A 12,474-nucleotide genomic window follows, 5' to 3' on the forward strand; every position below is an offset into this window, starting at 1 on the left:
CCCCCCCCCCCCCCCCCCAAAGCTGGAGCAGATGCTGGAGAACACGGCGGTGCGCGCCCTCAAGCAGCTGGTCCTGCTGCACCGCGAGGAGGGCCCGGGTCCCACGCGCACAGTGGAGTGGCTCAACATGCGCAGCTGGTGCTCGGGGCACCTGCATCTGCGCTGTCCGCGCCGCCTCTTCTCGCGCCGCAGCCCCGCCAAGCTGGTGAGGGACCCTGCAGGGGACTGGTCGGCTCTCGGGACCTTTCAGGGGCGTGGCTACTGGAGGGGCGTGGCCTAGAGACCTGCGGGGCCGGGACAGTGTCTTGGAGGTCCAGACGCCGCCTCCTATACCCGCATCCTCATGGGCCGCGTCTCTCTCCTTTCACACCAGCACGAGCTCTACGAGAAGGTTTTCTCGAGGCGCGCTGACCGGCACAGCGACTTCTCCCGCCTGGCGCGGGTGCTCACAGGCAACACCATCGCCTTGGTGCTGGGCGGGGGCGGGGCCAGGTGAGGGGCGGGGTCAGCGCTGGCAGGAGCAGGGCCAGGGGCCCTGAGGGGTAGAGCTGATTCCCTGGGCGCGATCCCATAGGGGCGGGCCGGCACCACCTTCCTTGCAGGTGAGGGAGAAGGGATAAGATTCCTGGGGGTGGGGCTTAGGGGATCTCCAGAGGGTCACTGGGTCTCCACCTTGCAGGGGCTGCTCACACATCGGGGTGCTGAAGGCATTAGAGGAGGCGGGGGCCCCTGTCGACCTGGTGGGCGGCACGTCCATCGGCTCCTTCATCGGGGCCCTGTACGCCGAGGAGCGGAGCGCCAGCCGCACTAAGCAGCGGGCCCGGGAGTGGGCCAAGGTGTGTGTTGCGGGGAGGAGGTCCCCCCACCCCAGGAGCACCCTGAAACCTCACCCTAGACGGGCTTCTGGGTTTCTCCTAACCCTCGCCGTCTTAATCTGTGAACCCCACCTGGATCCTTTATAGAGATACCTCCAGGACCTTGGATGACCCCCCCCCCGTGGCTTCCTGGCTAGTGACCCTAGTGAGGCCCCTTAGGGACTGCCTAGTCAGTGACCCCCAAGTGACTCCTGTTTGACCCCCCGCTGGCCCATTGTCCCTAGAGCATGACTTCAGTTCTGGAGCCCGTGCTGGACCTTACCTACCCCGTCACCTCCATGTTCACGGGGTCGGCCTTCAACCGCAGCATCCACCGTGTCTTCCAGGACAAGCAGATCGAGGTGCGCTCTTCCCCCATGCCTGCCCCTCCCCTGCCCCTCCCCACAGGAGTCCCCACTCCTCCTGGACCACAGTCCCTGTCCCTGTAGGACCTGTGGCTGCCGTACTTCAACGTGACCACGGACATCACCGCCTCGGCCATGCGTGTCCACAAAGATGGTGGGTACCCCAGCCAGCTCCACCAAAACCACTGTAGCCATGTGGGGAATGGGTGTGGGGGGAGGGGCAGCCGAGCATCTGGGACATTGTTAACATGAGTGACCATCCCTCCTGGCCTGAGTGCTGAGCGCTAATTGTCACCCACTAATGCCCCAGAGGCCCCAGGTACGTCTGTCCTCGCGGGCAGGAGGCCGAGAGACTCGTTGGGCGCCTCACCCCCTCACACCAGTCCCCGCAGGCTGCGTATGGCGCTACATCTGGGCCACTGCCTCCTACTGCCCCTACCTGCTCCCGCCTTGTGACCCCAGGGACGGGCACCTGCTGGTGGACGGGTGCTACGTCAACAATGTGCTGGGTCAGTGAGCCCACCAGGCTGGCCGGGCCTCCAAGTGTGTCTGAGTGTGCCTGTGCGTTTCTGTGTCTGTGTGTCCCGCCGGGCAGGCTCCCTGTGGCGATACGTGCGTGCCAGCATGACACTCTCGGGATACCTGCCGCCACTGTGTGACCCCAAGGATGGGCATCTCCTCATGGACGGCGGCTACATCAACAACCTGCCAGGCAAGTAGCCATCTGCTTGTCCCCGTGCACAGACATGCAGGCAAGCTCATGGCAGGCATGTGTGTGTGCAGGTGAAGGATGCGCCCATGTGCTGTATTTAACACACTCACACACAGGGCAGGCATGGGCGCACGCAGGTGGGTGGGGCAGCTCCACGACGAGCTTTCTTTCACACCTACTCACTTGAAGCATGCAGATGAGAGGCAGGGGGGTTGCAACTTAAAATTCCACACACCCAGTGGCGTGCAAACACAAGTAGACACCTACGCTGGCTACACAGGCGCTTGAGGTCCCATAGATCAGGGATCCGCACACTGCACCCCACAAGCCAAATCTGGCCCCCTGCCTGATTTTGTAAATAAAGTTTTATTGGCACACAGCCACACCTAATCGTTTATCCTTCGTCTGTGGCTATGTCTGTGCAGCAGAGTTGAGTAGTTGCAACACAGACCATATGGCCTGCAAAGCCGAGATTATTTTTTCACTGGCCTTTTACAGACAGCTTGCCAACTCCTGCATAGGCGTTCTGTACAGATACTTGCACTCATAAAACCTCATGCGCGTGAGCAAGTGTGTACAAACTTACAGGTGGGCGGGCACACTTGGATGCACAAAGAAACATACTTAGACATTGATCTAGGGACACAGGAAAGGAATACAAACAGTCCTGGGTGTGTGTACAGAGGCACAGCACACCCAGAGGTGGGTGTGTTCACAAACATACAGATGGGACATGCACATACCTGATAGGGGTGCGTACAGCACACACAGACACACACACACACACACACACACACACACACACACACACAGACACAGACAAGCTTGTGAGGGACACGGGCAAAGTGTTATGGAGACTTAGGTGTCTTTGGGGACTGGACCTAGCTACAGGGCCCTGTCCGTGTCCCCCCAGGCACCCCCAGACCCACTCAGGGGCCCTCAGTGGGGCACCCAGACCCACAGCTACAGCACCCTCCTGACCGCGCCATCACCCCACCCTTCACCCCATCCGTCCTGCTGCCTGAATCTCCTTGATCCAGCTCTTTGCTCTGTGTCCCTTGTCTCAGTCTCAAGATCCCTCTTTCCACCCGGATTCTCTCTCCTTCCGTATCTCTGGTCCCTGATATCTCTCTCTCCCACGAATCTGTGTTGCTGTCTCTGGTCCCCTGCATTTCTCTCCACGCGGCCCTGTCTCCCGATGTCTTTATTCCCACATCTCGCTGTGTCTCTGACCCTCCGTCTGTTTCTATGACTCTGATCCCTTCATCTCTGCCTCCTGGTGTCCTTACTATAATCTGTCTCTCCGTGTTACTCTCCTTCCGTATCTCTGTCCCCCATGTGTCTGACCTTGTGTCTCTTTCCCCAGTGACTTTATCCCTCTGCCTCCATCTTCTCCATTCCTCTGGCCCTGGTTCCCCAGACCTAAAAGCTCCGACACCCGTCCCCTCCTCCACATCATCGGCCTCTACAGCCATACCCTTTGCACACCTGCATGTTGTTCGCATGGTTTTTTTTTTTTGCGTGACCACGTGCATGTTGGTGTTTGCGGGGCTGCGTTGAACTTCCCTGCCTCAGTCCTGTTGGAGAACAGCCCCCTGACCCCCCTGCCCCACAGCTGACATTGCTCGCAGCATGGGTGCCAAGACGGTCATCGCCATCGACGTGGGAAGCCAGGATGAGACGGACCTTAGCACCTACGGGGACAGCCTCTCTGGCTGGTGGCTGCTGTGGAAGCGGCTGAACCCCTGGGCAGACAAGATCAAGGTTCCAGACATGGCCGAGATCCAGTCTCGCCTGGCCTATGTGTCCTGCGTGCGGCAGCTGGAGGTCGTGAAGTCCAGCTCGTACTGCGAGTACCTGCGCCCACCCATAGACTGCTTCAAGACCATGGACTTCGGGAAGTTCGACCAGATCTATGTGAGCGGGTGGGAGCCACTTGGTGCCAGTGTGGTGGGCCGGCAGAGCTTTAATACTGAAAGCCCAGAGCAACGTGAAGGGAAGGATTCTAGGGCTGCATTTGGGATCCGTGGGGAATAGAACGGTAATCAATCAGTGATGTCCGCAGTGAGTGTGGCAAGGGGATGTACGTGTGTATGTGCGAACTAAGTTTCTTAATAAGTGCCAGCGGCGCTGCCTGAAGCACGCTGTAGAGATTTCTAATGCCGTTTCTGTGTAGGTGGGAATGAGAACCATGAAAAATTAGTAACGTCCAATGCCAAGTCTGGGATACACTGGATGGAGCACTGTATAATGTGCCACTGACCCAGAAAAATGTGTCATAGCCCATGCCAACTGAAAATGATGAGTAGCTGGGACTTCCCTGGTGGTCCAGTGGTTAGGACTCCATGCTTCCACTGCAGGGCTCATGGGTTCGATCCCTGGTCAGGGAACTAAGATCCCGCATGCCGCACGGCGTGGCCAAAAAAAAAGAGAAAGAAAGAAAGAAAAGAATATGATCAGTAGCTGCTGCCCAGATCCCTGAGTAAAAATGTCTGATTCCCTTTCTGGGCTCACTGGGAAGGCGTTGCATGTTGGGTTAGTGATGTCTGTTATGAGCATGGGAGATGATGATATTTACGGGTATACCGCATATTTGCAGACCTTGAAATAAGCCTGCACGCCGCCATCTCGAATCATTTGGTACTTGACACACTGCATGGGGCTGAGTGGGAAAGCATGTGCAAAGAGTGATTGGTAATGTCTGGCAGGGGCACAGGATAGGGGACATGGGGGTGAGTGTGCTACGTATGGCCGACTCTGAAATCAGTGTAGTCTCAAATGCCAGCTCCGCCAGAGCATCAGACTTTTGAGGGGCCAGGGCAGGGGCGGGCAGGGTGGGGATAAGCAGAGAAGATGAGGCAGAGAAGAACGCCCCCGGGGATTGCAGACATGGCCCCAGCCCCCCTCGTTTCCTGCAGGATGTGGGCTACCAGTACGGGAAGGCCGTGTTTGGGGGCTGGAGCCGGGGCGACATCATTGAAAAGATGCTCACGGACCGACGGTCTGCAGATCTTAATGAGAGCCGCCGTGCAGACGTAAGCCTGCGCCCTCCTTCTCCAGCGGGGCCACTCTGACAACACATCCCCCGCCCCCAGTCCCCTCTGGGTCTCCCCCAGACCTCAGACGACCCCGAGAGCCTCACCCACGCCTCTCCGCAGGTGCTTGCCTTCCCCAGCTCCGGCTTCACCGACTTGGCGGAGATCGTGTCCCGGATCGAGCCCCCCACGAGCTATGTTTCTGTTTCCGACGGCTGCGCAGATGGTGAGGGCGCTGAGGGCATCCCCAGGAGCCCGGGGTCGGTGTACTGGTGGCTGGAGAGGTCAGCCCAGCCTGAGCACCCTCAACTTCACCCACTGCCATTCCAGGGGAGGAGTCGGACTGCCTGACTGAGTACGAGGAGGACATGGGGCCAGACTGCTCGCGGGACGAAGGGGGCTCTCCAGAGGGCGCGAGCCCCAGCACTGCTTCCGAGATGGTGAGAGTGGGCGGTTCGGGCCCCCCACAAGGTGGGGAGACCCGGCTGACTGCGCCGGTGTCCCGGGCTGTGTGTCATGTGCGGGGTCGCCCCTATCCCTGCAGGAGGAGGGGAAGTCGATCCTCCGGCACCGGAGCTGTCTGCCGCAGGACGCCCCCAGATCTGCGGATGCCTGAGGACCTCGAGAGGGGTCCCCCTTGGGCTGGACTAGGGGTGGGCCCTCTAGAGGCGGCTCACTGCCCCTCTGCCTGCTGCTATGCCTGTGACCCCCCAGGGTCCCCCTTGACCCCCAGCCCCCAGGGTCCACACACTGGACTGGCTTGTCCCCCGGGGGAGGGCCACCACTGCACTGATGACCCTTGATCAGTCACACCAATAAACCTGCCCCTCTCGGAAGTGGCCGTATGTCATCTTTGGGTTCAGGGGGCACCTCACCCCACCTTCCATGCTCAGGATGGCCAGGGCTGGGGCCAGAAACGGCCTTGAGCTTGTCACCATGACCTGTGCTCCCAGCCTTGGGCTGAGCTTCCCCCACTGGGAGTGGCCATCCCCAAATTCACCTGTAGGCCTACACACATATGTATGCATATATATGGCATAAAATTGATCATTTTACCCATTTTTAAGTGTACAGTTCAGTGGCACCGAATAGATTCACATTGTGCAACCATCCATCCCCGGAAGTGTCTCACCTTCCCAAACTGAAACTCTGTCCCCATGAAACACTCACTCCCTACTCCCCTCCCCCAGCCCCCGGCCCCCACCACTCTACTTTCTGTCCCTAGGAATTTGACTTGTCTGTGGACCTCACGTGAGTGGAATCATATATTATTTGTCCTTTTGTGTCTGGCTTATTTCACTGAGCGTAATGTCCTCAAGGTTTCTCCGTGTTGTAGCATGTGTCAGAATTTCCTTCCTTTTTAAAGGCTACATAGTATTCCCTTGTATGGACGGACCACATCGTGTTTATCCATTTACCCGTCAGTGGACGCTTGGGTTGCTTCCACGTTGGGGCTGTTGTGAATCGTGCTGCTCTGAAAACAGGTGTACAAATATCCCTGCTTTCCAGTCCTTTAGGTAGATAGCCAGAAGTGGATTTGCTGGACATGTGGTAATTCTATGTTCAACTTTCTGAGGACGTACTAAACTCTTCCACAGCAGCGACACCACTTTATGTTCCCACCTGCAATGCACGTGGGTAGTGTTTAAGCAAAGGAGAGAACGGTCAGATCTGTTTTTGGAAGCGGATGGATTGGAGGAGGCGGAGGCAGGGGGCCAGAGACCAGGGAGAGATGACAAGGCCGAAATTAGGACAGTGGACACAGAGACGGGGGGGGGGGGGGGGCAACACCCAAGAAATGTGTACAAGAAATTTTGGCAGAACTTAGAGATTAATGCTCGGTGGGAGCTCGGGGCAGGGTATGCCAAGGAGGATGAAGGGACCTTGGCATAGGTGACCAGGGAGGGGCATCTTTTTAAAAAAATTTACATCTGTTTATTTTCAATTAAAAAAAAAAATTTTTGGCCACGCCGCACAGCTTGTGGGATCTTAGTTCCCCAACCAGGGATCGAACCCAGACCCCTGCAGTGAAAGCACGGAGTCCTAACCACTGAACCACCAGGGAATTCCCTTTTCTTTTTTTTTTAAAATTGAAGTATAGTTGGTTTACAATGTTGTGTTATTTTCAGGTGTACAGCAAAGTGATTCAGTTATACACACACACACACACACACACACACATATATATGTATTTACATATATTCTTTTTCAGACTCTTCCCTTATAGATTACTACAAGGTATTGAGTAGAGCTCCTTGTGCTATACAGTAGGTCCTTGTTGACTATCTATTTTATATATAACAGTGTATATGTTAATCCTAACCTCCTAATTTATCCCTCCCCACCTTTCCCCTTTGGTAACCATACATTTCTTTTTCTATGTCCGTGGAGTCTGTTTCTGTTTTGCAAATAACTTCATTTGTATCATTTTTTTAGATTCCACATATAAGTGATATCATACGATATTTGTCTTTCTCTGTCTGCCTTACTTCACTTAGTATGATAATCTCTAGGTCCATCCATGTTACTGAAAATGGCTTTATTTCATTCTTTTTTATGGCTGAGTAGTATTCCATTGTGTATATATATCACATCTTCTTTATCCATTCATCTGTCAATGGACATTTAGGTTGTTTCCATGTCTTGGCTATTGTAAATAGTGCTGCTGTGAACATTGGGGTGCATGTATCTTTTCGAATTACGGTTTTCTCCAGATATATGCCCAAGAGTGGGATTGCTGGATCATATGGTAGTTCTATTTTTAGTTTTTTAAGGAATCTCCATACCGGTCTCCATGGTGGGTGCACCAATTCACATTCCCACCAGCAGTATAGGGGGTTCCTTTTTCCACAGGGAAGGGCATCTTGACTGAGATGAGGGTGAGGGGAAAGGACCAGGAGACGGGGACACTGATGCTGGGCTCTGCTTTGACCATGTTGAGTTTGGGGAGCCAGAGGAACAATCCAGGGGAGACAGCAGGGGCTCTGGACATTTGGGATGGGAACTGAAGAGAGATTTGTGCTGGGAACATGTCTGGAGATGTCAGGACAGTGGTGGAGACTGGTGCCGTGTGGATGGGTGAAGTTGTCCAGAGAGGATGTGACCATCAAGCACAGCCCTGCAGCCCATGTATGTCCTGACTCTAGATGGTCCTCTGAAGTCCCCTCCTCACCTCAAAATAGCTTGTAATTTGAACCAGCTGGGATGGGTCTAGCATCCTAATTCTGGTGCCTCTGTGGCTTTGGGGGGTGCTACTCTTCTGGGGGGCTCAGGTTAGGCTGGAGATGGGGTGCAGCTTCCCGGAGTCCCCAGGTCTGTGGCTTTGCTGGGGCTGCCATAACAAAGTACCCCAGACTGATGGGCTTAAACAACAGACATCTCTCACAGTTTTGGAGAATTAGAAGTCAGAGACCAAGGTGTCAGCAGGGTTGGTTCCTTCTGAACCTTCTCTCCTTGGCTTGTAGATGGCTGTCTTCTCCCTGTGTCCTCACATGGTCCCCCTCTGTGTGTGTCTGTGTCCTGATCTCTTCTTATAGGGACACCAGTCACTTGAATTAGGGCCCACCCCCACTGACCTCATTTTAACTGAATTGCCTCTTTAAAGGTCCTTTCTCTAAAAACACTCACATTCTGAGTTACTGGGGTGTTTAGTCCATTCAAGCTGCTATAACAAAGTACCATAGGAACTTCCCTGGTGGTCCAGTGGTAAAGAATCCACCTTCCAGTGTAGGGGATGAGGGTTCGATCCCTGGTCGGGGAACTAAGATCCCACATGCTGCGGGGCAACTAAGCCCGTTCCACAACTAGAGAGAGAAGACCCACATGCTACAACTAGAGAGAAGCCCGCGCACCGCAGTGAAGAGCCCGTGCGGCTCAATGAAAAATCCTGCATGCCACAACGAAGACCCAACGCAGCCAAAAAAAAAAAGTCTAGAGTTGTACAACCATCACTGCAATCAACTTTTAGAACATTTTCATCACCCCCCCCAAATTCCCTCAAGCTCATTGCAGCCATTTGTCTCTCCCCCAACCCTGCCACACCTGCCACCTACCCTGCTTTCCTCTACAAATTTGTCTTTTGAGGGGGTATTTCATATAAGCAGAATCATATAAAATATAATCTTTTATATCTGGCTTCTATCACTTAGCAACTTGTTTTTGAGGTTCATCCATATTGCAACATGGATCAGTACCTTGTTCCTTCTTACTGTAAAGTAATATAAACAACGGAGATTTATTTCTTGCACTTCTGCAGGCCAGAAGTCCAAGATGAGGGTTCTGGAGAAGGCCCTTTTCTGGGTTACAGACTGCTGACTTGGTGGAAAGAGGACAGGAGAGCTCTCTGGGGTCTCTCTTATAAGGGCACTAATCCCATTCATGAGGGCTCCACTGTCATGACCTAATTCCCTCCCAAAGGCCCCATCTGATACCATCACATTAGGGGTTACAATTTCAGTGTATGAACTGGATTGGGGGGGCACAAACCTTCAGTTCACTGCATGGGGATTAGAACTTCAACATACGAATTTGGAAGGGAGGGGGCCACAGTTCAATCCGCAACACCAGGGAAGATATTTTCAGCATGGTGAGGCAGTGAAGGACATAGGCCTGGAGTCAGACCACCTGGCTTGAATTCCCATTTCTTCCAATTCCTCGATTTTGAGAGGAAGAGACCTGGCTTTTCCAAGCTTTGGCTCCTTCATGAGTTCCCTACTGCTTCTGTAACTATTACCGTAAACTTGGTGGCTTAAACCAACACGCATTTATTATCTTACAATTCTGGAGGTCAGAAGTCTGAAATGGGTTCCACTGGGCTGAAACCAAGGTGTCAGCTGGGCTGAGTTCCTTTCTGGAGGCTCTGAGGGAGAACCTGTTTCCTGGCCTTTACCAGCTTCGAGAGGCCACTTGCATTTCTTGGCTCGTGGCCCCGTCCTCCACCTTCAAAGCCAGCAATGGCTGGCTGAATCTTTCTCATCCTGCATCACTCTGACCTCTGCTTCCATTACCCCATCTCCCTCTCTGACTCTGACCTTCCTGCTTCCATCGTATAAGGATCTCGTGACAGCACTGGGCCCCCCTGGGTAATCCAGGATCATCTCCCATCTCAAGATCATATCTGCAAAGCCCCTTTTCTATGATTAGGTTGTTTGAGCTGTATGAGCTGTTTTTGTATATTTTGGAGATTAATCCCTTGTCGGTTGCATCGTTTGCAAGTATGTTCTCCCATTCTGTAGGTTGTCTTTTCATTTTGTTTATGGTTTCCTTTGCTGTGCAAAAGCTTTTTTTAAGTTTAATTAGGTCCCATTTCCTTATTTTAATTTTTATTTCCATTATCCTAGGAGACTGGTCCAAAAAGACATTGCTGCGATTTATGTCATAGAGTGTCCTCCCTATGTTTTTTCCTCTAGGAGTTTTATAGTATCCAGTCTTACATCTAGGCCCTTAATCCATTGTGAGTTTATTTTTGTGTATGGTGTTAGGGAATGTTCTAATTTCATTCTTTTACATGTAGCTGTTCAGTTTCCCCAGCACCACTTACTGAAGAGACTGTCTCTTTTCTCCATTGTATATTCTTGCCTCCTTTGTCGTAGATTAACTGACCATAGGTGTGTGGGTTAAAGCCCATTTTCTATGTAAGGTGACACATTCACAGGTTCCAGGGATTAGTACACATAGCTCTTTGGAGGGGAGTAGACATTATTTTGCCAATCACAGCTCCCTCCCAAGTTCAGGGGCTGAGCCAGTAGGAGACTCTCCATGAATTACGGTTGTTACTAGGATGATCAGCTGGTCATTACTGATGTTCTGACTATTTGTACCTGGAACTTCAGCACCTCGAGGGTAGGTCTCCACTGTTGAATCAATGGCTTCTTCCTTCTGGAGAAACGGGTCTCGGGATGTCAGCACCACGGACAGCGAGGGCGCTATCCAAGGTACTGCTTAAGCCCACCCCTCTCTACCTCCCCCTCCGAGCCCCCGACATCCCTGCCCCTTCCAGGTTCTGGGGGGCACATTAAGCTGAAAATTCAGCCCAAGTGTGCTCCCTGTTGACGTCTCCACCCTAACTGCCTCCCACTCCACCTTCACTTGCCCCTCAATTCCATTAGCATTTCTTCTGTTACTCAACTCTCCATAGATTCCTGCCTTGGAGCCCTTTGCTCTTTATTCTGTGTAGCTGAAATGTTTGTTCTCAAATACCCCGCCTTCAGATAGTCTGAAGCTACTGTTTAAAGCACTTTCCCCACTCCCACTGCCCCGTTTTCTTGCCTTTTATTTTTTATTATATTTAAAATTTTTTATTTATTTATTTTTGGCTGTTTTGGGTCTTCGTTGCTGCGTGCAGGCTTCCTCTAGCTGTGGTGAGTGGGGGCTACTCTTCGTTGTGGTGCGCGGGCTTCTCATTGCGGTGGCTTCTCTTGCTGCAGAGCACGGGCTCTAGGCGCGCGGGCTTCAGTAGTTGTAGCACACAGGCTCAGTAGTTGTAGCTTGTGGACTCTAGAGCACAGGCTCAGTAGTTGTGGTGCATGCGCTTAGTTGCTCCGCGGCATGTGGGATCTTCCTGGACCAGGACTCGATCCCGTGTCCCCTGCATTGGCAGGCGGGTCCTTAACCACTGTGCCACCAGGGAAGCCCCTTTCTTGCCTTTTAATCATGCTCGCTAACCACAGTTGCCTCACTTGTTTATCATCTGTCTCTTTGAGACATGACCAAATATAAGTTCCAGCACTGGAAGAACCTTGCATAGAAGAGCTTCTGGCCCATAGTAGGTGCTCGGTAATGTTTGTCAAATGAGGTCAAGCTCTGAAGGTAAAGCAAAGATACCTGTGATGTCTCCCACTCTCTGGGAATCTCGACACCTCCCACCCTGAAGCCACATAATGTCCTCCTTCCCTTAAGCATATATGAGCACCACCAATAGCAATAACAATAATAATTCGTTTTTGGAGAGATTGCCATATATCAGGCCTCATGCTGATGCATGCATATTCTCTCTCTGAATTCTCACAATAGTTCTATGGAGGACATATTATTATTATTATCCCATTTCACAGAAGAGATAACTGAGGCTCAAAGAGGGGGTTAAGTTACACAGTGGCCAAGAGATGCAGCCAGGATTCGTATTCATTAGCTTACCCACCACCCTATGCTGTCTCCCTGGGAAGTGAATTTTTTGAGGTTTCCATGCTAGGCTGCATTTCTGTGGACAGCACTTGATCCTCAGGAAAGAAGTCTTCCATGGATCTAGAAGGAGCCCCCTGGTTACCCAGCTTCAATGTCTCCTACCTTCTCTCACTGATGCTGGGAAGGCTGGGACCCCTGGCACCTTGGAGTTGGAATGGAGCTTGTTATGGGATGAATTGCATCCCCCCCCAAATTCATATATTGAAATCCTCATCCCCAGTACCTCAGAATGGGACTTTATTTGGAGATAGGGTCTCTAAGAGATAATAAAGTTAAAAGGAGGTAATTCAGATGGCTCCTAATCCACAATGACTGGTGTCCTTATA

At 52.6% G+C, this 12,474-nt stretch overlaps 1 protein-coding gene across 4 annotated transcripts in view; it reads left to right on the plus strand.

The window, feature by feature from the left end:
• The window catches only part of PNPLA6 (patatin like domain 6, lysophospholipase), a 21,329-nt gene extending 15,747 nt beyond the window's left edge, over positions 1-5,582 (plus strand). For all 4 annotated transcript variants that reach the window (XM_007460594.1, XM_007460595.1, XM_007460593.1 and 1 more), the window contains 11 exons: positions 23-205; positions 374-492; positions 680-836; positions 1,100-1,216; positions 1,304-1,373; positions 1,815-1,931; positions 3,547-3,848; positions 4,850-4,966; positions 5,090-5,192; positions 5,297-5,406; positions 5,511-5,582. In XM_007460594.1, the coding sequence (XP_007460656.1) occupies positions 23-205; positions 374-492; positions 680-836; positions 1,100-1,216; positions 1,304-1,373; positions 1,815-1,931; positions 3,547-3,848; positions 4,850-4,966; positions 5,090-5,192; positions 5,297-5,406; positions 5,511-5,582 (1,467 nt within the window). The remainder of the gene's footprint in view (positions 1-22; positions 206-373; positions 493-679; positions 837-1,099; positions 1,217-1,303; positions 1,374-1,814; positions 1,932-3,546; positions 3,849-4,849; positions 4,967-5,089; positions 5,193-5,296; positions 5,407-5,510) is intronic.
• Positions 5,583-12,474: the final 6,892 nt, after the last annotated feature.

Source organism: Lipotes vexillifer, unplaced genomic scaffold, assembly GCF_000442215.2.
Source record: "Lipotes vexillifer unplaced genomic scaffold, Lipotes_vexillifer_v1.1 scaffold1011, whole genome shotgun sequence".
Taxonomy (NCBI): Eukaryota; Metazoa; Chordata; class Mammalia; order Artiodactyla; family Lipotidae; genus Lipotes; species Lipotes vexillifer.